At 40.3% G+C, this 25,514-nt stretch overlaps 1 protein-coding gene across 9 annotated transcripts in view; it reads right to left on the bottom strand.

Moving 5' to 3' along the window:
* The window catches only part of LOC124299009 (calcitonin gene-related peptide type 1 receptor-like), a 161,644-nt gene extending 140,560 nt beyond the window's left edge, over window positions 1-21,084 (bottom strand). For 2 of the 9 annotated variants that reach the window (XM_046751807.1, XM_046751804.1), the window contains exons 1-3: window positions 20,434-21,084; window positions 17,021-17,161; window positions 9,307-9,364 (exon numbers count right to left, since the gene is read on the bottom strand). Coding sequence is in view for 7 of the 9 variants with exons in the window: in XM_046751804.1 (XP_046607760.1) it covers window positions 9,307-9,324 (18 nt within the window). In the remaining 2 variants the exon portion in view is untranslated. Of the gene's footprint in view, window positions 1-9,306; window positions 9,365-17,020; window positions 17,162-17,363; window positions 17,660-20,147; window positions 20,350-20,433 lie in introns of those variants that run through there. The other 7 variants (XM_046751808.1, XM_046751801.1, XM_046751805.1 and 4 more) reach the window with 6 other exon arrangements.
* Window positions 21,085-25,514: the final 4,430 nt, after the last annotated feature.

The raw sequence follows: 25,514 nt of genomic DNA, 5'->3' as shown, positions 1-25,514 counted from the left end.
GGGTGGAAAAAATGAATTATCAAACTGACAAGCTGAGACGATAAATTTAACGACGACACGAACCCTGAGACACAACGTGACACCTTATTTCGCGAACCTGAAATCGTCACGTCCGAATCTGTGCGATAAAAATGCGCAGTCTTGCGATCTGGAGGATAAGTATAAAAATACGTGCAACAGATACGGGGGAAGTAGTTATAATTTAATTACTTAGTCAAGCCAGCAAAAATTAGCAAGCAATCCTACGGAAGTAAAAATTATTACAGCTAAGGAATTCTTAAACACTATTAAGTTTAAAATTTTACCACTTAGTGTATATAACATGAATATAAAACACAAAATATAGAATATAAAAAACACAAAGTTTAAAATTTTGCAGCATTCTCTGAAAAAACTCCATTTCTTGCTAATTCAATAAAATTTGATATGAAGCCAATTCTTGGCAACAAACCTGTGCCGAAGTCTCGATCAATTATCAACTGACAACACCTGTCGGATGCTGGCAACCTTCGTTGTTTTTTCTTTCCCTCAACGTTTTTCGCGCAATTTTAAGTGATGCATTCTTTACGGTTCGCGGGGCTCTTAAAAATACTCCGGACCTGGAATGGGAACTTAAATACGAAGTGTTCATGACACAAAGGACGAGCCTCCCGAGGGTCGTCTGCAGTAAGTCTCGTCAAACGAGAGATCGATAAGCAGCGTGGTATCATAAGCGTAGCAACTGGTTGTTATAGGGTGCATGGAGCACTTTAACCCGAGAAACTCTGCTATTCCCTCAGAAGACGAGGGGGGCTCTCCGCTTGCTCCTCATTGAAAACACTGTCCAAAGACAATCCACCGTATATTTACCATATAATAAGACGTAGTTGTGCTGTGCAGCAACGTAAAAGAGGCACTTCGCTAACTTCACGAGCTTGCGCTTCGCATTTGGCTCCATGAAATGAAAATCTAGTCAATTGACGCGCGCAATTTTTGAAAAAGGAAGACTCCACCGCTGCGTAAAATTCTTAACCGTGTTATGTGAGTAGTTTCGTCAAGCCTGCAATCGATCGGAATGAAGAGAAAAATTCTCCACGGTCGAATGTTTCTTGTACCTTCGGTAAGGTGTACCAGACGATACGGCTCTATCACTCAGCATCGAGGGCTGGATATAAAAGCTCGAATACCCGTGTTATAACAAGGTTTGGTTGGGTGAATCCCGAGGGGCTGGCCACTCTCTTGTACCCAATCTGGCAGCTTCGTATAGTCTTTGAAATTCCAGCGTACCATGGAACCTTTAAAATCCATTTGGAGTCGGTGAAAAAATCTCGGCGAACACTGCAACAACATTACAAGAAGTCTTCAAGATCCGGCTTGCCGAGCGTGATGAAATAGTTGCCAATTTATGTTCACAGATCACTCGATTCCCTTTCACATCGGTCTAAGCCTTATTCTTATCCATCAAAAAGGTTTCACATTTTGGTGCCCCGTGACAGATTTCCATACGTCAAACGCTTGACGTAGATTGAAGTTCGATGCGTCACGGATAATACGCGGATCATAAATAAATATTCCACTTGAATGTAGGTATAACCTATTCGTGATTTTCCTTGAAAGAATTTTGACCCGTGCTCCAAAAGATGAATGGGAATCTTTTCTCGGCCGATTTCCTCCTTCCTTTGAGCCACACCGTCCGGGGTTCGTCGTCGCAGCTCACAATCAGGCAGCATGAAAAGGCAATATTCGGCGTAAAAATAGCCCCCGAGTTAGTGTCCATAAATCGGAGTTCGCTGTATATGGGTTAACCGCCGTGACATAAAATAAACCATTCCATTGCGACCGACGTGAAACCCTGGAGAGGAGGCCCCTAGGTGACGGTCAAACGTCTTGAACGGTCAAAGGTCGGCTCAAGTTCCTCCGGTGTTGAGGAGCTTTAACGGACCTGCACGCCCACGCCGAGGGGGAAGCCACTGAATACTGATTAGAGTCGATGCACGCCAAGGTCCCAGGAACCAAGGCCAAAGTTCAGCTTCGCACTGTTTAGGCCCTCGTCACCCTGGGGGTTACTCGATTTTCGAAACTGTTTTCAGTTCCAGGATAACAGCGAAGGATTCATCCTCAGTGCCGGATGAGAGTGTCGGTGCAGCCTCGATATTTCGTGGTTGAATAGACCCTTGGCGTCAAAGCTCTCCGACTGCGACAGAAGTTCGCACTTAATTCATGGAAAATTTTCGCAGGTTGGGTACTTTATTGACCTTTCCTCTTTTCTTCGGCATTTGGCACCGTCACGCTGGGGCATCTTATTATTCGACTCTGGAGTTTCCAGATCATCCCAGATATCCGCGTCTTTGAAACCCTCCTCAACTGATGAATGGACAAAATATAGCTCGTTAGTGTAATCTGAGTTCAAGAACTTCCGCCAACACCGTGACATGTCAGCTTCCTTTTTGCTGTTGAATAAAATCAATCGGTGCACATAATTTGAAGATGCCACGCTTAGGCTGCTCGAGGAATTAATAAGCGCCATCTTCTGCGACGTTATCTGTAGTTGGTTTTTATGGTAACAGAGGAATGAATTACTCGAGAACTTTCTTGCCAAACCTTGTAGGACTTTGCCCACGCGAATGATGAATGGAAAAAGTTTTGGGCGAAAGGATCGGACAACTTTTGGGCGATCGGGAAAACGGTCAGGTAGTCAAATTGGATTCTAGCGACTTAAAACTGCGGATGAAACACTCGGATGTTGAGGGCCCGGCGGTAAATTAAGTCCATTTCCATCCTCGGTTATATTCACACCTAATCGTGACTCGTATATTACGATCCAGTCACTCACGTGCTACGATCAAACCGGTGAACGCTTTCTCAGGCTGTTCGGACCGTCGGGCTCAAATTCCAGTAACCGATCCACTCGACAAAATAAATCTTTGAAAACTGTATATAAAAGTTCTGAATGTCCGAATAACGGTCGAATACTTTTATGCCCGTGCTCTCGTTTCTGCGAAGCTTGTAACTCCTCGACTGACGTATCGAGAAACGTCTTGAACGAATGTTCTGCCTCCATATTGATCCCTTCCGAAATTTTTACGGCAAGAAAAATGAGAGAGTCTTGTAAATTTAGTCTAACCACTGCAGAACAGAAATCTGAAATGTTCCGGATCTCCGGAATGGTATTATATTTTTTTGTCTTTCTCCTGAATACCTAACAGCTAAATTTGGATTCGATGCTTCAGGATTGCAGAAGTCTCGATATTACCGTTAGTTACAAAATACATTAAATAAGTTCTGACAACGAATGTCATCGAAACGTAAACTTGAGCATTATAGTAGACGTATTATCACCATCTTTGTGTGCTTTTTTGAAAAATTCCCCGACACTTTCAGATTTCCTGCATTTCCAGCATGCACTTACGCTTTGTCTCGATGCAGATTATTTGAGACCGCCTTGAAAACTTGTCTTTCCGCGGTTCGTTTACCAGGGGAATCGATGCTGCAGGATCGAGTGCACGGAATTTCAATCGCTGGTGTTGCTCACCTTCGCCAATCACGAGTCTACGGACGGTAGAGAGGTAAGGAGGACCGTCTCCGTGTATACAAAGTATCCATAAGATAGAGAGAAATTAAGATGACGTTACTTCAGCAAAAGTTTCACAAAGCACCAATCAGACTGAACCCTGATTGTTTACGAGCGCCATTTCGGTAACTTGTCGAACCACTATTTCCCGTTCTTTGGTGGACACTTTTTTTAGGTGAAAGCCCATATGAGATACTTCTCCTTACCCCTCACCCTCCGTAAAAGAGTCCATGATTAATGGCGTCTCGGTGTCCGCGCCTACTGCACGCTGCGCAAAACCTAATTACACAATTCGCCGACCCACGTCACTCGGAGCATTGCTTGTAGCCATGTCCACTCGAAGAAGCGGAGAAAAGAGGAAGAAGAGAACGCGTTACGCGGGTATACATATGTGTAGGCTTGTACGTACCTATGTTATACATGCTGGGGAAAAGGTATAACGGGGAATTGATTTTTCCCTCGTGCCTCCGACACCTTTGATATATCAGTGATGATTCCCCAGCTCCCATTCTTCCTTACAACCATCGCCCACTCTTTGATCCCCGTTAGACACGATCCTCGTATAATTCATGCGACCACTTACGTATAGCAGAGTTCGATTATACCACGGGGTTCGATTATCTCTCGTGTTATTCCATTTCTCTATTCTTCTTCTCCCTTTCCCTTCTTTCTTGGAATCGCTGAAGCCTGTCTCTTTTCCTACTGTACTCTGATAAATCCGAGACATCCCCGTACAAGGGTATTATCCTTGACCTGATCTAATCTAGGGTGACACAACCCTCGGATCGTGTATCGAGTGTCGAAATTCGGGGCAGCAGGGAGCGCCCATAAAGCCATTATTTATGGTTGCCCAAAAGCGTCAATTAACACCGGTAAAATATCGGCTAACGAGATGATTATAATTTATCCCTCGGTTCAAAATTATCTCGAAGATAGGCACGGGGTATAAATAGGAATTTTCCCTCGCGGCGGTTAACCGCCGGTTAAATTAATATCGCGGGACATGCCCAGAAACTTTGTAATTCTTCTCATAACCGACCTTCTTGAGGTACTCACCGCGAGCAATTTATTATTTTGAATAAGACAAAGTGGCGTCTCGTCTGAGTTGAACCGAGTTATACAACTTAATATATAATCTATCCGCACAAGCACGGTATTATGCACAATTAAAACAAGAACTCCTTAACCTTGAGCAAAGTAGGCTAATATATCACGGGTGTAACAAAATACGTACAGAAGGTAGCTTAAATGATAATCATGCAATTCCGACTCGTGTCTCGAGCCCGAGACGCTTGATGAATATTTCGCGTCCAACTGAACGTGCGCAGGGGTCGTTGCAACGCGACGGATAAATGCTGGAGGGTGAATTTCCCCGGAGTGGCGTGTATAATCCGCGGATCCAGAATCCAGTCGCGACGCGAATGGGGATGATTAATTCACTCTGGATCCGAAAGCGTATCCGAGCAATTAAACCTTCATGGCTGAGCCTCAACCTTCGGTAATACGTTGCAGCTGCGAGGCCAAGACATTGAAATTGAGGCAGCGGCCAGACTCTCGGCATTCCGCGGGCTTCCATATCCGATATTCCAATATTCCTGGGAGCATCGCGTTGTCCTCGCAAGGCACCGATGTGTTCTCTTTTCCACGGCATGCGCCGGGAGGAGCTTCTAATTTAACGGCTGAGCTTCTTTAAAGAATGTAAGAGCTGCCCGAGGCGTCGTCTGAATTTGAATATCAGACGCGGCAACACGAAGGGGATAAGAAACGTCACAAACATCTAACCCACCGTGATCCGTTACGTGCTTTTGAGCTTGCGAGGCTTGATAGAGACTTCGCTACTCGTTTAAAGCAACGAGGAAAAAGGCGGCTGAAAAGGAGTTAAATCACACATCATATCATACATAGCATTAAAGTTCGAACCCAAATTTTGGATGTTCGGATGTTCGGATATTCATAAAGTGTCGTCACCCAAATTTTTTTCTCACTTGACGTCATCGATCTATAGTAATCGTCGACGACGAAAATCAGCTAGCCGATTTCCGCAGTCCGGAAACAACCGCGCGGTAGAGCGGACGTGTGAGAATTGTGCTTCGCAGATTTCGAGTACCGGGTTCTCCAGCTCCTGGATCCCTGCGCTCCAGGTCCGCTACCTAGTGAAACACGACTTCCTGGACAAGCGCTTCGTAGTTTCCGCGCTCCAGGTCCGCCACCTGCTAAAACCAAGTCCTTGACCTGGTGATTTTTGACCTTCACGAGTAATTCGAGATTTTCAATCTTGAATTGTGTATTTGCACATACGTGTGATAATGTATTGCTTAACACTTATTACCCATTGAACAATCCTCAAGCAGCTAGGGTGTGAGGTATCTTGTAAATCTCGTATCATCTGGTAAAACACTGCCAACTTGTGCACGAGCACAAAAACCAGCTGCACTAGGCATCCGACCCCGAGCGAGCTTCAGCGAGCGAGGGTTTTAAAGCTAGTAGCTTATATTTTTCAAAGATTCCGATTTCACGGAGCTTTTTCTGACGAAAAAAATCGCGTGTGATTTTTGACAAGTGGTGAATCACGTCCATCGCACTCCTTGGCGAGTACGATAAACTGGGCAAGCATTACTCGGTAAATTGGAATGAACGACAACGCGACTTCATCGCTATTACAGGAGTATAGTATTCGCGTATTAGAGTGTAATCCGTACAGTTACACTACTGCAAAAGTTTTCGGATACTCGAGGTATGAACGTTTGTTCCACAAATTTTCGATTCGGAACTAAACACGTGAAGCAAACTCGAACAGAGCGTTGAATATGCTGCGTTTTGGTTCGATATATGGTCAAGTTAAAGAGTTTGAAAATGTCTGTAAAGTCCTGCAAAACTTCGGTCGAGAAAGTTGAATATCATAATCATAATTCAGTGGTTGAAGGGCTAAAGAAAAAAGCGGATGTTAACTTAGGTCTCGTGTTGGTTTGGGTTAAGGTCATTGGTGTCACGTGAATGAACAAGCAAACCCTGACTAATGTAAGCTGTGAATTAAGAAAATCCGACAACTTCCAAAGTTTGTGTCTCGCCCAAATTCGACGAATCAGTACAGGCCGCGTTTCATGGTCGAAAAGGCGTTTTCATCGTAACTATACAATCGGCAAGATAATCAGAAAACGCTGTCTCTTGTTAAGTATTTACGGATGATCTTGAAGAATGGAAAGATTTCAACCAAAAGTAAGGGATTCCAATCACGAAAATGTGCTGTGCAATTTCCGGCTAAAACAATGGCAGCTATTTAATATCCCGATGAGTTTTCAGCGCCCACAACGATTCAGCAAAGTCGAAATGGAATACTCAAGTAGAATGAGGTACCTTTTAAACGAGGTTACCGCGGCTCGGGATCAGGATGAGAGACTAACATACCGCATACGTTAGGGATGTGCGCATAGGTTGAAAAGCGTAATACGGCTGGCTGGGTGGCTGGTTTTTTGTCGGCTTGTAATTTTGGTCGCGAGTTATTGTTATTGGACGAGGTCGGTTTTAAACGAGAGACGAAAGTGTATGTCTCGTGCTTCCTGCGCCAGGGTTTCAGGGGGACCGAGAACAATTTCGACGTCCATTCCTTCCCTGTATTATATGAACCCTTACGATCTTTACGAGCTGTACGATATGCGCGTGGTTCTAGCAGGCGTGCTTCGTGTGCAGGTACCGCGTAGACATGTCTATATATGTATACACACGTATATAATATAGGTGTACTTGTATGGGAGAACGATGTCGAGTCTGCTCCGACAGCGTGATACATGTCGCGAAAAGCTGGAACACGCACACAGGTAGAGTGAGGCGACGTAAATTTTCAACGAGCAAAAAATACTTTTTCCTGCAAATCGTCACGCAAGTTAATCGGATCGCCGCTTTTCTCATCCGGGTTACCGCTAGGACTTGGTGCTCGGAATTTAATGCGTAATAGAAAAAAAGGTTCAGTTTCTTTGACCGAATATTTATATAAAACACACATTAATTATAATTCAAGATTAATTAACGCTACAAGAAAGTAGAAGGGGTAAAAAAATTTCAACGACCATAAATCACACAGTTTGAATCGCATGATGTAATAATGGTTTTCATCAAATCGATATGTAGATAACACAGCTATTATTCTTCTTTTTTCCAAACCACGTATTCATTGGGTTTTTGAAAGGCAATGAATATGTGGGTACGTTAATATTAATAAAATGGTCATGTATCGTGCAGTGCCTGCATTACAAAAATCACAGGTAAACTCTTCATCGGTAACGTCATAATATTCGCAGCCCTCTTTTTAGCTTCTAAACATGCCGCCTGAGCCTTTTTCAAACTTTCCTCCGAATAGTTACGGATTCTTTTCATTGTGATTTTCACATGGAAGCAATAATTTGAAAGCAATATTATATTCATCGATGACTTAGAGAACTAACAAATGCAGAGATATATGCTTAGAAAGATCTATAATTTTATCCAACAACTGTGGAACTGCAGAAAATTTTGTAAAAAAATATTCTACCTTCATATTACTAGCAAAATTGTAAATATTCATAAAAATCGTGAGCATTTTAGTCAAGGAATCCTGTAATCGGCCACAACTTGGCAGGTCGCAGAATTTTATCCCTATTTTAATATTGACGACCAACGTTTAGAATCTACGAACAGTACCGTCCCAGACATAAGAACGTTCATCACAATTTTGATGTTCTATAGATTTAAATATAGAGTAAAAAGTATGTATGAAGCCATCATGAGCATAGTTCTACAGTTTTATGCTAGTATAATCGGCCAGTCAATTTCTAACGCAACAATATGAAAAACACTCCACAAACTGCTATTTTACGCAAACTTAAGGTATTAAGGTCAATATATCACGGAATATTGTAATTTGTATTTTACTTATAACCTTCGGATCTACGACCAAACAGTTTTTTTTTTTTTCTTCACCCAAACTAATTATTGCACACGGCACAACCTGTTACGTGATTAAATGTCTAATATATTAGACTGTTGTACAAAATATAAGTCACATCTGTCTTAGGAAACGTTGAAGATCACGAAGGCATACAAGTTTTTTTTTCAATCCAGCATAGTATCTTCTTTTTCTATTTCGGACTAAAGTCGTAAGTGGCCAAGCAATGGAGGTGGACGGCTTACCAGCATCTTCCATATCACTGCCACAAAATTAAGTCTCTATTCTCGATATATGTGTGTATGTAATTTTTGAACGCCTCTCTTGAACGATGCTGTGTATCTGCATTCAGATCCTAGTGCATCTTATACATATATTTGGATCAAGCTGGAGTTGCAAAAAGTTTTTAGCATAAATTTGGATGTGCAACGAGGAGACGCAAAAATTTAGAAAAAGAAAAAACATGACTTGTGAGAACACATACATATTTATAAACGTTTATACAGCCTTATGCATTCTGTATACCAAAAACCACCCGCACGTATTACGTATGCAGCAGACTCGCAGTCTGTTGATTTCCTTTGAAACTCGACTACGCGAAAACTTATTTCGCGCACAATTCAACGGATTGAGAACGCTTTCTTTCTTTCACTCACAATTCGAGGAAAAACTTTTTCAATCGGCAGAACAGTGGAACGAAAAATTGGCATAGAACCAGTGAAAATTTCAATTATTTTAATTCGTGACGATTTTCTGTTATAAAAATCGGAAACAAATATCGTGTTTCCAAGTGGAATGCCCCAAGCATCTATTTATGAAAATAAGCGTCTGCACTCACCTCGGTTTGAGCCTCCATTCCTGACGCCAGAGTTTGGGCAAAAGCAGGGTAATTAGATCTGTAATAAAAAAGAAACAACACTGTATCTTTACGTGTTCGTTCAAGAAAATATCGACGTTTAGAATAACAGCAACCGTGTGTAAACGGTGTGTATTATAACGGATTGAAATGCGGTCAGGGATTTGGTTGAGAAAACTTATTCAAATTTCATTGCATAATTCTAAGTCGTGTCGCGGCACATTACACTTATATCATACAATTTCGGCACACAATCTACATACGTCGCTGATATACTTGTTCGGTATTATTTGCGATTCAATTTTCAAGAGGCAGCTGCTACAGCTGATGATCAGCCGAAAATTGTTCGATACTAGCAATATTATATTAATATACGAATCCGAGATAGACGAATCCACATACTGTAAACATCCAGAATTTTAGTTCTAGGAACTGTTAAGAAACTCTACACGCCGTAGATCTGTCCGCGTGAAAATTGAATAGCAACCACAGTAACGAGGCGAGTAAATATTACGCTTTGACTTCAAACCGCGACATTTCTCTCGGCGTTAATAATTAACGTAATCATCATCGTCCAGATCCGTCACGTGTGATTTAGCAGATATATTACATGTACATTTAATCATTCAAATTAGTTGTACAAACATTCATATTGTATATAACACGACAGAATTTTAGATAGCTTTTTTCCAGCTGTTTCTCGTTTTCTTTTCTTTTTTCGTTTTTTTTTTTCTCGTTTTTTTTCTTTCTTCTTCACAACTTCGTTCGAGATATTTCCAGTTCCCTTCTTTCGCAAGTTCTGCGCGACGCGTACCCAATGTGATTTTGTATGTGTGACTGTCGAACGTCTGTCATCGTTTCACACGCATCTGCGGACGTTTTTAGTTGGACGATCATCACCGCGATTGAATTATTTCAGACTCGTTATCTCCAATGAATATGCACACCATGTGTATACGTGTTTACATGTTATACAGCGTTTTTACACGATTATACTTGAATTATTATTTACTTTAATTTGTACAAATAAAAATGTGCATGTACTTTGCTATCTCGCGATTGTGGTTATATAAATGAATGGCTCAAGTATGATATTCCTATACGTACATGTCTTATTTGTACATGCACGTAGTTGTTGCTGGAAAATTATGATTACAACATAGGGTTATATAATTTTTCAGTTGCGGGACGTTTGTTCATAATAGGCATAATTGTAGACAGTTCGAAGAGTGATCGAATTTTTTTTTTTATTTTTATTTTTTTTTAAATTCCAGCAACAATCAGAGGGAACGAGCGAGTGGCTTTTTCCTTCCATTTAATCGAGCAAGTTGATTTCATCCGTATCCTAAGTCTGTACAATTTTTCCAAAATATTCTCAAACGTGTAGCAAATCAAGAATGAAAAAAAAAAAACACTAACCATTTTAAAGATTCGAAGCAACATAAAAACCGAGAGAAATTCGTCAAAATTCAGTTGAACTTGTCGAATAAAAATTTCATACCTGCTTACTGAAACAAAATGACAATAAAGAGACAAGAACATTGGATATTTTTTGGATTTCATTCGGTTTTGGGATTCTATGATATTTTTTAGAACATCACGTGATCAAACAAACCAGACAAAAAACATTAATGAAATGGGGGTGTAAAAGTCACGAAACGAGGGAAAAATGAGAGGGAGCGAAGAAAAAAGTTGTCAAAAAATAAAATCTTGCGTTCTTCTGTACCGATTTACTCGGTACAAGTATATTGCTGTTTTAAACACGAATAAATTGATTCAGGATATTCTTCACCATCATGAACTGTAGGATCATCAATTTTTCGCGCCCACTGACATTGATAATAAAAATTGTAGCAAGGTCGTTGAATATTTACTAAATTTCGGCCACAAATAATTCTCCCTTTCTGTCTGCATTCATTCTTCATTTATTTCCAGTATAACATTTACACGTATTAATACAGTGATTTCCAACATAAGTAAATATTATCATCTTCGTGTTGGACTAGAATATAAAACAAAAAACTTATAAATTAAAACTAGAATTATTAAATATAAAAATAAAATAGATTTGAACTAGTGTAACATCCATTAATGACAGTACAATAAATTTATAAGCTACCAAAATCATATGAATTTAGTGCACGATATTCAATTCATGGCTTATCTATACGATTGTAGTTATTTATTATGTATTTAACAATATCCGTGTGTTTAATTTAGCTTTTGACATGGGTTTCGTTATTAATGATTGCAAGATCATTAGGTAAACTATTGAATAAGAAAATTGCCTTAATATAACTATTTTTTCTACTCACAGTATCAAATCTTCTTGGAATCTGAATACTCTTATTCTTGGTAATATTGTATATTACATACACCGTATATATCACACTGGGCCGAAAATGGTGAAAAACGATAAAATCGTAAAACAGGGCTGATGAAATAAATTATAAAAGTTAATCTTTGATAGAAAATTGTTAAAATCCTAGCTGAAAGTAACCTTAAAAATTAATACTATCGGTCTTTCTAGCTATCTATCTATAACCTGACATCACTGCCGGACGACACATGATGTACTGCACATATATAGTATAATGACAGTTAACGAAATTAGCTTCAATTTATACACTGACCAAAGCTGACACAAATAAAATGCTACAGCATGGATTTGTGTGTGAGCGACTTCTCCGTTCTTATGCCTAATACTACGAGTCAAGCAACGACCATGACTCGATTTTTTACCGCTTGAAAGTAAAAAAGAGGAACTTCAGGTAAAATCGAAGGATATTTACAGAGGGATTATATATTCACGCACGTCACTCGCATGCCGAGCACAATAATTCTGCACCAAGTATAATAATGTGCATTGGCAACGGTTTGTCCCTTTACATTTGATCAGAAAATTTCCCATCATATTTCTGTATTTTATTCAAATTTCATTTGAAATATCTTGCGGTAAAATTTTACCTTCTCGCACTGGTCAGTGCCATGCGACACGTTGAATAAGCCCGGATCAATAAAGTCCGAACAAAAGTCCAGACGGATCACAATTTTCGGCCAAATATAGGGAAAAACGAAAAATTTTCCCCCCGTTTGACGTTTCGCAGTATATGGCGTAAAAAATGATTGACAATGAGTGAAAATCGAGCCCTGCGCCGCAGCCGTTCCTAGGTCAATGAATCGCAAGCTTTCGTCGGTATAATTTCGAATGATGAGTTTTTCCGGTCATTCTAATATTGGTTTTTATTTTTCACGCCTCGGAATGAAAAATATCGAAAGGGTTCGCAAAGCGGGATAATTCATGGACTTTTTTACTCCTCCCTTTCGACTCTCGTTCTTTTCGCATACATGATACATCCATTAGGTTTTTTGTTCTATCACACCGTTTCCTTTCTCGCGCACGCCCCGAATCCTAATATTTTGACAGGGCGGCTGTCAGAGGGAATCGGGCGATTTTCCATCCCGCGGTGGCACGAGGCCAAAGCTTTAATATGTCCCTGCATCGGAGGCATTCGACCATTCGCTAACAACACGCGGAAAACCACGACGCGACCAGCCGTTGCATATTTCCGAACGAATCGTCTTCGACACTCTTTTGGCCCTGAGCCAGCGACCCGAAAACGGCGCTCCGAAACGTGGGAAAATTGAAGAAAAAATACGGACATTTCACACGGATACAACTTGCTCGTCAATCAACCGAAACCGCGTTCGGCACTATCTCATTCCGGTTTAACCGCGGTCCAAAGTGGCTAGCCGAAATTCGCCGTATCGTGAAGAGAGAAAAGTATTTTATTTTCACCCCTCATCTACATCAAAGTCTATTATTTTTTACTTCCAGGCAAACGTTGTTTTATTCTGTGGTGAGAATCAAAAAAAAAAATTCTAAAAGTCAAATTCACCGTCGAATATAAAGATCGAACGAGTCTTGAAACGCTTTTTGTATACAATAATCATAAGAACTTTGGAGACCGAAGTTTAATACCGCTGCCGATGACTTGGTAACGCCAGAACAAGTCTTTGTGTTCATTCATCGCATGCACGCGTCGACTTTCCATGCGGAAGATAAGCTGCTCAATTTCAAACTCCAAAATACTAGCCTACAGGAGACGATGGATAGCGCGGAGAAAACTAACGACGACTTGTCATGGTAATTTCCTCGATTGTGTAACTTTATTCAAAATGGCGATGTGAACATGGCTGAATTTCGTCCACCCCTATCGCGGATTGCAGATGCTATGATAGATCGTTTAATTCATGCGGAGCTGCCCGATTCGAACGAGTTGAAAAATCAGGGGAGGACGAAAATTCTGCATGGCCGACGATACGTATACAGGAATATTTCGACGCCGAAGTGTTTTTTTTTTCTCATCCACCTACGCGGTGCGGCGAAATTAAAAACTCTGCCAATGAATAAAATTATTGGGATGGTAAATAACAGCGGGGAATTGAAAATTCAGTGCCAATTTTATTGTTCAATAATAATTATTCACCTACAGAATAAACTATTTTTTTTTATAACAATTGTTGTATAGAACAACGTTTATTATCCCAGCTGAGAATTTCTTTAACTTGAAATCCTAAGAGTGTTTGGCGTTTGCAAGGTGATTGTGATTTCATAAAGCTCGGTTGAAGTAAGCCTTGAATTTGAACAGTATCAGAAATTTGAAATTGTATTCAAGCCGGATATACCAAGGTGAATATAACTGCATCACGAACAGCTTCTGTTTGGCATTGGTTTTGATTTTCGTTCAAATTACATAACTCAACGTCTCAGCTGGCACCTTGAACCTAACCAAGCTTTGGAAATAGAGGAGAGAATTTACAGCTTAGTCAAGCCAGAAAACCAGTCTGACAGACAAGCTTCGGCTCCGGCTGTTTTGGCCGTTTGCCACGAGGAAATTACTTTTCCAGCGCTTCGCACGCACATATTCTCATCATGTTTGATGAATTTAAGATCACATCTGTTACGTTCACGTTGCGTTACGGACTCGTATATTCTTGAGTCGTCGATTATGCCTGCAGAAATTAGTCCCGGATAAAATTGGAAAATAAGTGAATAATGGCCCCAAGATATGCAGGTAAAAAATAAGTATTTACTTTGTAACGATTTAAAATACAAAGTCCCTTTAAATGCGGTTTAACACGCAAGTTTTATTGCTAAATCGTGAGAAAAAAGAAACGAGTCAACGTCCGACCTCCGAGATAGCATAAGAACGGAGGAAAATAACATCTCCGGAAGATTTTGAAGGAAGAAACGCACTTCCGGCGATTCATTAATCTCCGAATCCCGTTCCCTTGTAACCCCGTGACAACTGTATAATAACGAGAGTCGATCTTGTTCATCGAGATGAGCGCATTAGTTGAGAAAATTCGGTGTTTACGACGTTGTAAGAAACTGTCGTCAGGAGATGAGAAAATTGTCGTGAGAAAAAAGTTTATCCCGCGACGGAAACGTACGTGGTAGATGACACGAGGTGCCTGTCCGAAGGCTGACGTGTCGTGTCCTTAATCACGCAAACGAGTTCAGTGTCGTTTATAGTAGATTGTGTGTCCAGATAGGTTGGGGCCAAGAGGAAAGACGATAGCGGGTCTTCATTGGAATGGCCTTGCACATTGTTATCCAGGCGCTTTACGATCAACGTTACGTTTCTGCACCGATCGAATCCGCGTTTATTGCCCACCTCGACACGTATATATGCACATAATCTGACATACCTAGAGGGACGTTGCCAAACAACGTAAAGTAATTCCGAATTTCGTACACGGTCTTGCGGTATTTTATGGAAATACCCTTAACAACACACTTTGAGCGGATCGACACTCGGCGCAATTATAATTCATTGACGACCCTCTTTCATTTACTTCATCTTAGATTAAGGATCAAGTTTAACAAGATCGGGGCGATTGACGGGAAGGAAAAAGGGTGAGCACAAATTAGCTTAAGGATAAGATAGGAAGCGACGGATTTTCCGAGGCACCCTCCGGGAACCGATCGGGTGAAACCATGTGGATGGAAGAGGGGAAAGTGAAAGGAGAAAAGCCCGAGTTTTCACGAAATTCACCGTTGTTTTATTACGAATTCCGAATAGCGTTAATTATGAAAATAATGCCCGTGAATATTGCTAATTAAAACAAGTCCTTGGGAAAGTAAAAAAAAATAAAAAATTGCATCTTTTGTTTGGGACACATGAAAAATTCCAGTATATTTTCTTTTATGTTTTTCTTTTTCAAGTTCCCTTCGTTCTAATCTTACCCATCAATTTAGTGCCTCGAATAAGAGAACGCGGTTTTCTTTGCGTGAGTTTCTTATTGTCCCAAGTCTACGACTCGCCATAGATCCTATCGCAATTCGAAACGATGTAGGCGATGTATATGTACTACATATACGTATACCTAAACGCGAAAGCTCGACTAGAATCTAAATATAGAATTAACGAAGACGTATCGGCATGCAGTAGCTATTCGACGGGTAAAAGTACACCGAGGTGTCGGCTGAGGAGAGATTGTCGAGTAAATTTTTATCACACCTACGGTATACGTGTGTACAGTACGTATACGCATGTTGCACTATACACACATGTAAAGTGTTACAGGAGTTTCTTAGATCCTGCAACATCGCTCCACGTTAGCTTTGAAATTCGGTAAATTCTCATTGGCTGAATTATCGCTTCAAGTTAAACAAAATTAACCATACCTTGCAAGATTATCAAAGAAAGCTGAACTTGATTAGCCTGGCTACAATCAAAGCAGGTACGATTTACAAACTGTACAGATATATTTATTAAACTGTGGATGGACAAAATAAACCAAGTCGTATCGATTAAATAATTGATGTATAAGTGACAATATGAATTTGTGTTGAATTGTTTTTTTATTTTCACAAGAAATTCCCAAGCAGTCGATATTCTAATTCCGAAAACCATGGCATTACCATGGGGAAAAAAATCATGCGTGGGAAAAGATCGAGTGATAAGAGAAAGCGTGGGTGGAGCTGAAGCGAAGAAACCTGCGGAGTATATGGGAGTCTAAAAATTCATACACTGTAACGCGAATTGCGAAAACAGAATAATATACAAAGTGCAAGAATGTTTGACTCCATGCTGTTAGAGAAATCGTTAATGTATTGCATACGTAAAATAAACCCAGGCCGGAAAAGGTTGAACAGCTCCGAGGGGTCATTCATAAATTAGACACAAGGGTTATTTTTCCCTGCCGCCTTTCCAAGCACATATAAATAATTTGAAAAGAAAATCTCACATCCGTCTCGAGCGCACTTTACGCATAATGTTTAAGTTTATCGGAGAGAAAAATTTCTAGCTGCATCTGCTAGACGTACAGTTCTTAACTATTGCGATTCTTGATCATGACTGTAAAATATAACTCTGGGTACAAAATGAAGGTGTTTTTTTTTTTAACTGAAACAAGAAAATCTGGCATGTACTTTATTTTCTTTCAACTGTCGCAATAATGAGACTTTGGTGCAACAATTGACTGTTGTTGAGGCTTATCGTTCAACTGAAAATCTGTAATCAAGCGAACAAACAGATTTAATCTTTCAATAAAAAAAAAATATACGATTGGCAACTACAATCGAAATAAATGATTACGCGTGCCATATTTAAACCGTTATTGTAACGATACTCATTTTACTTATAAAATTTTCTATTAACTATTAGGAAAGTTAAATTTTTCTCACTGTAGGCTAATTTTTTATTCATCAAGTCAGTTGACACAGCGCAGCCGCATCATTACGACTTGTAACACGGTGATACCTTTTCAATCAAGACGATGCATCCCTTATTAAGGGGTCCTAAATAATCGAACGAGCGGCAGCGCTCTGGAAAAAAATAAAAACTCTGTTTCAATAATTTACAACCAGCAGCTAGTAGAATCAATAAGAAAGGCGTGATGTATTTATATTATACATAATATATGAACACTAAAGTAGAGCAAAACAGAAATTAAACAGAAAAAAAAAAAAAACGTTTATTCAATTATAACGAATGCACCGTTTCGCTCGGGGCGTTTAAACAACCGACCTTTACGATATAGACAAAATTCGATGACTCCGCACGTGTACGAAGCACCATGCCTGAGTTGCACTATTTTAAGCGCTTAAGACGATTTTCACAGTGCTGGGGAATTAGGTCCGTGGATTTTAGACGGAAAGAAGGGATCGCCGTTCCAATCGGCTTGTCCGCTTCCGGATAGTCGGTTTTACAGTTTCATTAATTTCGATTTAGCCCGGAAAACAAAAAGGCCATACCAGTCGAAGCTCATTTAAACGTGGCGTTGAACAGCGCGGATGTAAACGCGGATGATTGAACGTCGCGCGTTTAACGACGTCTATTACACATTATATACGCGAGGGGCAATTATAACAGGTATCGTGATCAAACGGGAGGTGGCAGTCGGGTGGGCAGGGTGCCTGCCTTAGTGTATATTCATACCAGTCAGCTATCATAGATATACCGTATACACGCATTATATGTTACACAAATATACGCGAGTACAACGCTTTTTCAAATAAGAAGTAATTAATGTTAATTAGTTCAAGTGCGCCGCTTCCTCCCTTCTTTTATTGCGTTATAATTAATACGTGTAGATAATGCTGCAGATGTATCGTCATACTGTAACTCCAAAGTAAGGTAAGGTATCTGTCACAATTGTTGTAACATTGCATAACACGTAGAAATTTTACGAAATTTATCCAACAGCTAAATATGTTTAATACACATTTAATCGAGACTTCGCACAATCATTCAGTTTCAAATTCAATTAAAACCAATTTATACACACGGCAGATTCGATATTTTTCTGCGGATTAAAACCCATCCGAACTCAATTCGTTTCAAATGATGATTGATGCGAGATTTTGACGCAGGCTTATCTAATTGGTTTTCTTTTTATATTATTTTTCTCTCTCTCTCTCTCTCTTTCGGTAGAGCTTGAAAATTATAATCGATTCATCGGCGTCTGTCGACCTCACACCTCACGGATTTAGGATCTTTTGAATTTCTGCGACCGAAACGTGCGGCTCGGTTTTCCACTCGATACATCTGTATCAGAATCCAGAATCGTTTCCAAACGAATGGATCAGCAATTGTGCGTAAGGCTGCGTAGGCAAGCTAAATCCTATATTGTCTGAGTCAAACCAACGGCCGTTCAATTGGCGAAAGTATACCTTTATGTTCCTGAGATCACAAAATTTTTCCCGTAGAAACCGCCTTGGCAAGTTTAACCGAGCGACAAATCACGGTAAACACTCATATGTATATTAGAAACTATCCACAAAGGTAGCAGAGATTTTTTATTGATTGCAAATGGATCGTGAAATGAAAATAACAAAAATTTCAACTTAATCGTATTTGCCATATTATAATGAGGCATTTCACCCCGATTTGACCCAGGACCGATCCTCGACTTGTCCGATTCGGTTAAAGATTTTTCATCTCGTTGTTTCAATTTTACAAGGTACTTTGATTTTTTTTAGATTTTATGAATACAATTTGATTCATTTATTATTTATCAAAACGAAAACTTCGTTGTTCGGAATCCTCAATTTTAAAGGAAATTCGAATACCTTTTAGAGATGAAACAAGACAAAAAATCGTGGACCAAATCGGAGAGATCTAGAGTCAGATCCAGATCAAATCGGCGTAGAATGTCTCAATACTTTGTTTTTTTCTTGAGCGGTATTTTTACAAACGCGAGCTGTACGTGGCATGATTAAATATTTCGCGAACGTCTGCAACCATGAGAAATGAAAAAAAGAAACGCCTCATTTCATTACGTATCATATTTAAACACCGTGTCAAAGTCGTAGAAAATGCTCATATTTCGCTGATACGTGTAATTAAGCGGGAAATGTAAAAATTATTCAACAGAGTCGAAATTACACTGCAGACCTGGATATCCACGTTCGTTACGCCGAATTGGAACGACGACAGATTTTTAATTAATTTTACAAAGTGCCGTAATAAATTCGGAAATATATGTGTTTTATTGACGCGGTAGCTGTAAAATGTATCCGTTTCAAGGGTGACAAATTATTTGCAAAAGCCACATGGTCGGTTCCGGCTGAATAATAATTAAAATATTGGGCCGCGCATCGAACGCTCATCGTCGTGAGTGCATAAATAACGATCATATGAGCAATACTTATGCAGGTGTTTATTTTCTAATCTTCCGTCCGAAGGTTAGCCGTACGGTGGGTAATTTTTTCAGCTAATGGCTAAAGGCCCTGAAGCCCGATTTCCGGTTGGGTTTTTTGGACGTGTGAAAAAAACGATAAAAATAAGCGAGCAAAGAGGAGAGAAGAGACGAGAGGGGGAAGAAACACCGCGGAGAAGCTGTCCAACGTAAACGATATACGACTTATATTTACAAGCCAAACGAGCAAACTCGGTAATAAACGAAATACGAGGATAGAAAGAGAGAGAGAGAGAGAGAGAGAGAGAGAGAGAGAGAGAGAGAGAGAGAGAGAGAGAGAGAGAGAGAGAGAGAGAGAGCAAGAGGAAGAGGAATAGAAAGTAAAATCGAGAATGAGAAATGTAGAAGAATGAAATCACAGACCGAAATTCTTTTCATCTTATTTTTATCGTACAGAAATATAAAAAAATGTTAATAATCGTCCTCCAAATATGTGCCAGGATTTATTTTATACTTTTCCGATCCACTCCATTGACTTTTACATCCGTCCAGCCATGAATAATTCGCTATTATTTATCATGCGGCTGAATGCGTATTATACATATAATATTAGACACACCGTGATGTAATATAAGTTAAGCGGCTGGGATATCTCCTTCCTTAATTTTAACCTGCTTATTTCCATGGTGAATTTCAACCCTCCGCCCAAAAGATCGATGAATCATCGTCGGCGCAAACTGAACCTGAAGGGGAGCGAACGATGTCGACGACACTTGTTGCGGACGAAAAGTTTCAAGGGATTATATGTACAGAGGCGAGTGATAAGGGTCGTCACACACGCGAAGGGTGAACGGTATAATTTGTACGATAATATAAAGAGAGGAATCGCGAGTCGAGGCGTTAGCTGCGTAACGATATTTTTTAATCCGGAGGTAGAAGCGAATTAGTCAAACTTACCAGCGTCAATGGGCGCGCCAATTTACCGGGTCCAACTTTGTCTGCGTGTAAAATTCAGGCGCGATATATCCGGTTGCACACACGAGCCGAACAAAACGAGTTAATGCGTCCAATCCGCACTCGATGCTGATTGCCGGATATTTTTTCTCAAACCTCACACCTCGATTTTCAACCACTGCAAAAAATAACCTGCATAAAAGCTTTTGCACTCGACACAATGACCAACGCAATATTATATTATGCGGCAGAAAAGTTCGATCAGTTGCCGATCAACAGATACCCGAACGCAAGTATCGAAGACAAAGATCAATCCTACTAACACTAACGTTTATGTCCGATTGTGATTCCTGAAAATTTCTACACCCTTTGTGTAATCGGCGCATTATCTCCGAAGCCAGGCGAGCTTTCGAACGCTGCAGGTCGTTGTCATGCCGCGTGGATTTGGCGACACTGTTGATAGTTTCCGGGGGGGATGATTTTTTAAAAAGTGATTGAAAAAGTCACCAAAAAATCCCTCAGGTAACGGGTCCCGAAAAATTCTTCTTTTCGTTTACTTAGCTTTATTTGACTCGATCTTATTCTCTGTCATTTTCTCTCTCTCTCTCTCTCTCTCTCTCCCTCTCTTAAGCTTTTGAACGCGCGCGATCAGACCGCGCGAACACTACTGAGCGAAATATAAACGTGACACGAGCCACGGGCCTGCGGAGGAGTTTCAGCCGGCGACGTACGGCGCAAGTCCGACCTAAGGTTGCGAAAATTGCTTTTCTCGATTGTAATGCGTTAAAAATTCGTCAAGTTGACCGCTGTAAATTACGGCACTGGTAATCGGCGACCTCCAGGAACACCGGAATGAATCGACGTTTGTTTTTTAATTTTCGCCAAAAAATCTGCACAGGTACGAACGAACATTCGGAACCTCTAGCAAAATAACTGTTCAATTTGATGTTTGTTGCACGGATATGAAGAAATTTCCAAGCCATTCGTTAATGTTGATTGAAATTCTTTGTGCGAAACTCTTTACAATGGAATCGATAGGCAAATAATTTGTTTGTGAAAGGATTTTACAATTTTCGGGTACACAATTTTGCAAATTTTGTTATCAATTTTGATCTAATCCAAGGATCTTGGATCAAAGTCGCAATTAGATTTAGTTTAAGAGGCGCATAGGGTATAATTAAACACGGTATCGTATAACAAGGCGTATTATTTCACAATTTCGGTATGAAATCGGTGTTGATTTTTGTGGAAAAAAAACCGTCAGAGAATTGAACTCGTTGAAAAATGCGTAGAAACGAGGAAGTCTGATGAAACATAAAATACGTCTGATTTGCAAATAACCTTATCAAATTAGCAAAGGCGTTATCAAAGGAAAGCTACTTATACTCCGCCATCTCGAGGGAGAAGCCGCCCCTTTAATCAACGCTTTTTTATTCCGGCTAATTACGCCTCGTGCCAAAGTCAGGCTAGGATTTAAAGAAGACGATTCGCTGCCTCCTCATCTCCTCCCGCGTCTGCAGTCGGACCGTGAAAGCATTTTCGTAATTCGGAGAAGGTAAAGAGTAAAAACTATGGATATAACGTTACGGGTAAAAATAATTCTCGTTGCCTTATTTACTGTGTTAATTATGATTGCATAACGCTTTTCCACGCATCGAAGAATGCACGCACAAAATGCGGCTCACTTTTTCAGAATCCGGGGAAACATACCGCCGAACGGTGAATCGAATCGCCACAGCCATTGCATGTTTCGTCCATCGATCGAGCTTCGATTTAGCTAAAAGACTTTACTATACGCGTATAACTTGCGGGAAAGAAAAAGCTCTCCTCTCATAGATACGCTCGTACACCCGGCACATGCCCATCGAAACCAATTCCACTTTGGCCAGAGTATCTGCTTTCCACCATTGCGAATTGACGCAGTGTAACGAAGAGGAGGACAGAAGCAAAGAGATAGAGAGAGAGATAGAGAGGAAGGAATAAAATTTTATCCAGAAATACGCAATACCGAACATTGAGTAAGAAATTATCTGTGGTAATAATTAGGTTAATTTCAAACACGGTTGCCGGTTTTCGTTATAATCTCTTGATTACTATTATTCGCTCGAGGAATTTTCGCGCCGACGATAAGGGAAATGAATAAAAAAAAAAAAAGGATATAAGTAAAAAATAATAAGGATATAACGGCAATAAGAATTTAATGAATTGAATAGGGGTGAAAAAGCGTGCCTTGGGACTTTCCTGCTTTTATGCAAGGTAAGCACGTCGGTTCCATATCGCGTTATATGTATATATACGTACGTGTGTAAATCGTTTTAACGAGAATTCATGGTCGAGGCTGGTTGTTATACCATCTTGAGCGTTACACAGAACGTACGTGTGGGTCTCGTGAATATGCATAAAAATTTTGGACAACCACACGGAGGCAGCAAAGAGGATATTAGGCTTCGCACCCCGGCAAGTAAAACCTCGATAATCCTGTTAACGCTCAAGCTGAATTACGCGATATCTTTATGCCTTCGTACAGACGCCCAACCTCGCCGAATGCGAAGCTCAAGGTTCGCTCTGGGAGAATACGAATACAGGTATATCAGCTGTACAAGTCACTTGTTGGAGTGGAGTCGAGTGGAGTGGATGAATTCCTCGCAATTCTTAGAGAAGTAATAAATGTTTAGAGTGGTTTATATCTCCTCTCATGCTTTCGCGCTGCTCAACGTCATCCTGGAGATGTACACGTCTGTTTTAAGACATTTATACACAGTTAGCGAATCGTGAGTCGATCGGCAGGGCTTGCAAATTCAACTTACTGCGGAAGTTTAGCGTGAGAAGTTTTGACGTAGGGTATAACGTACGACATAATCGAAACTGACCTTTCGTTTGCATCTGAGGGTTCAAAAAACAATTGTTCTTTGAAATTCGCAGACACAGCTAGGGCCTTATATACGTTTTTCCAAAGCTCCAACAGCTGCCAGTTTTCAATCCAAAATCGTGAGGGTTCGAAAATTTTCCAAAAAGGATATTTCAGTGGCAGTTGGTAACTTTTCCGACATTTGGGCGGGCGAATTTATTGTTTCGGTATTTGGATACATTCGCAGGTACGCGTCGCAAGAAATGATTATAAAATACCGAATACGTACCTGAAAGCGGAAAATCATGCGTCCAAGTTGAATATCAGTTTAACGACTGACGCTAAAAATATACCGTTGAATTCCTGAAGCGTCTAATCCTCTCTTTCAGTACGCTCTGAGCTTTTACTGAACCTAACATTCTACCAGGATGAATAACACTTCGTCCGAGATTACGATAACCATAATCGGTGCCGATATGACTTTTTTGCCACTGTTGCGGGTCACCGATGGTCAAATTCCATTCAAAGCTACCCATGTATTTAAGTGGAGTCCATATCTATTCACATTGACGTCAGTATTTTCAGCAAAGCCACTGTGCGTGATTCGACTGAAATATATTTACCAGATTCGTAGAATAATTTTTTCGTTCGTATAATCATACAGGAATATTTTCAGTAAGGAAAAAAAGGTTTTTTTTCTACCACGGATCTGCCGAAAGACCTTCCCATGTATCTTCGTGGCACAAACGCGCGAAGGAATAAGGAGTTATTGGAGTTGTTTGTTTTTTACCACCTTTGAATAATTCCATTGAAGAAGAATCGAGACATGACGCGAAATGTGATCGGTAGGCGTACATATCTCGGTTGACTTCGTTCATGGATGATACACGGTTTTACGGGCAACGGGTGAATTGAGACATTCATCGTATTTTCAAGTGGGTGAGGATATTACAAGCCGAGCATTGATCGTGACCCGGAATCAAGAGGCGACTTTGAAGAGCCGCTTCAAGTGTTCCGTAATTTATTACATTTATGACAACATACGTGACGTCATACACTCAGGCAGAGGTTGAATCAAGAGCTGGATGATTCCTAGCCCCGAATATCAGCCGCGAAATGATTTCGTACCATCTTTTTACATATTATACTCTTAGTATCACCACGGGAAACATAAATATCCCGCAATCAGTTATCGTCGCATATTATGTAACGAAAGTTTGTGGTGGAAGCAGGTACTCGAGGAGGGCGCGGATCACGGGGTTGGAATCATTGACCGAAATCGATAAATTCGGAACTATTCGAGTCCTGTGAACAATACCTACCTATCCATGTATCCCAGGAGACCGTAGACCTCGCTAAAAGCCCCAATACGATCCATTGCACAATGAGAAGGCTTACGTTAACCAATCCTACTCCTGTGACATTACAGTAATTTGACGCTGCAGGTAGAAGGTGTGTATAAACAAGTAAGCGGAGAAAAGGCGAAGGTTGAACGTGAATCGGGAAAATCGTTATTCACTCTGTTATGTATTGATATTATTGGTCTAGCACTAATTATAATGTACAGTGGAAAATTCGCCTACAAAGCGGCGCTCTAATTTCCCCGCAAAATCACGTACGTGGATGTCTATAAGAGGACACGTACTCTCCGGCTTCTATATCCTTCGTAATTGAATTTAGTCATCCGAGGGAAATTCCGAGCGCAGGTTTTAGATTACGTGCATGCCTATATATATGCAGATAGACATATGTGTATCTTTATGTATGTACCTTGGTGGTATGTGTTCGTCCACATATTCTAGACTCTGTCAATTCATTTCAACGAATCAATTCGCAACTTTGTCACGATCTATTTCAATCCCACCAAACATACATACATACATGCTCATCTCTGGAGTTATATAGAGCCATCGATAATACACCGAAACCAATTTCAATCAGGGTGCAAAGCTCCGTGATGGTTACTTTTGATTTCGAGAAGACTTATGCCACGTGTATGTGTGTGTCTTTTTTTTCTTCACACCAGTTTATTACTCCGTAAAATTGTTTTATTAGCCAGTAGTTGTTTTTCCGGTTCGCTATTTAATATGCTATAAGTCATAATGCTGTCAAGTTATAATACTTGTGTTCAACGCGATAGTGAGTAGGAATATAAAGTATGGTAATAACTGGGTATCTGCAGTGGCCGAGATATTTGAAGTTCAAAGTAAAATATATATGTTTGCGAAGCCATCTG

Source organism: Neodiprion virginianus, chromosome 2, assembly GCF_021901495.1.
Source record: "Neodiprion virginianus isolate iyNeoVirg1 chromosome 2, iyNeoVirg1.1, whole genome shotgun sequence".
NCBI classification, from domain to species: domain Eukaryota; kingdom Metazoa; phylum Arthropoda; class Insecta; order Hymenoptera; family Diprionidae; genus Neodiprion; species Neodiprion virginianus.
This window is presented reverse-complemented; position numbering and strand designations above follow the sequence as displayed.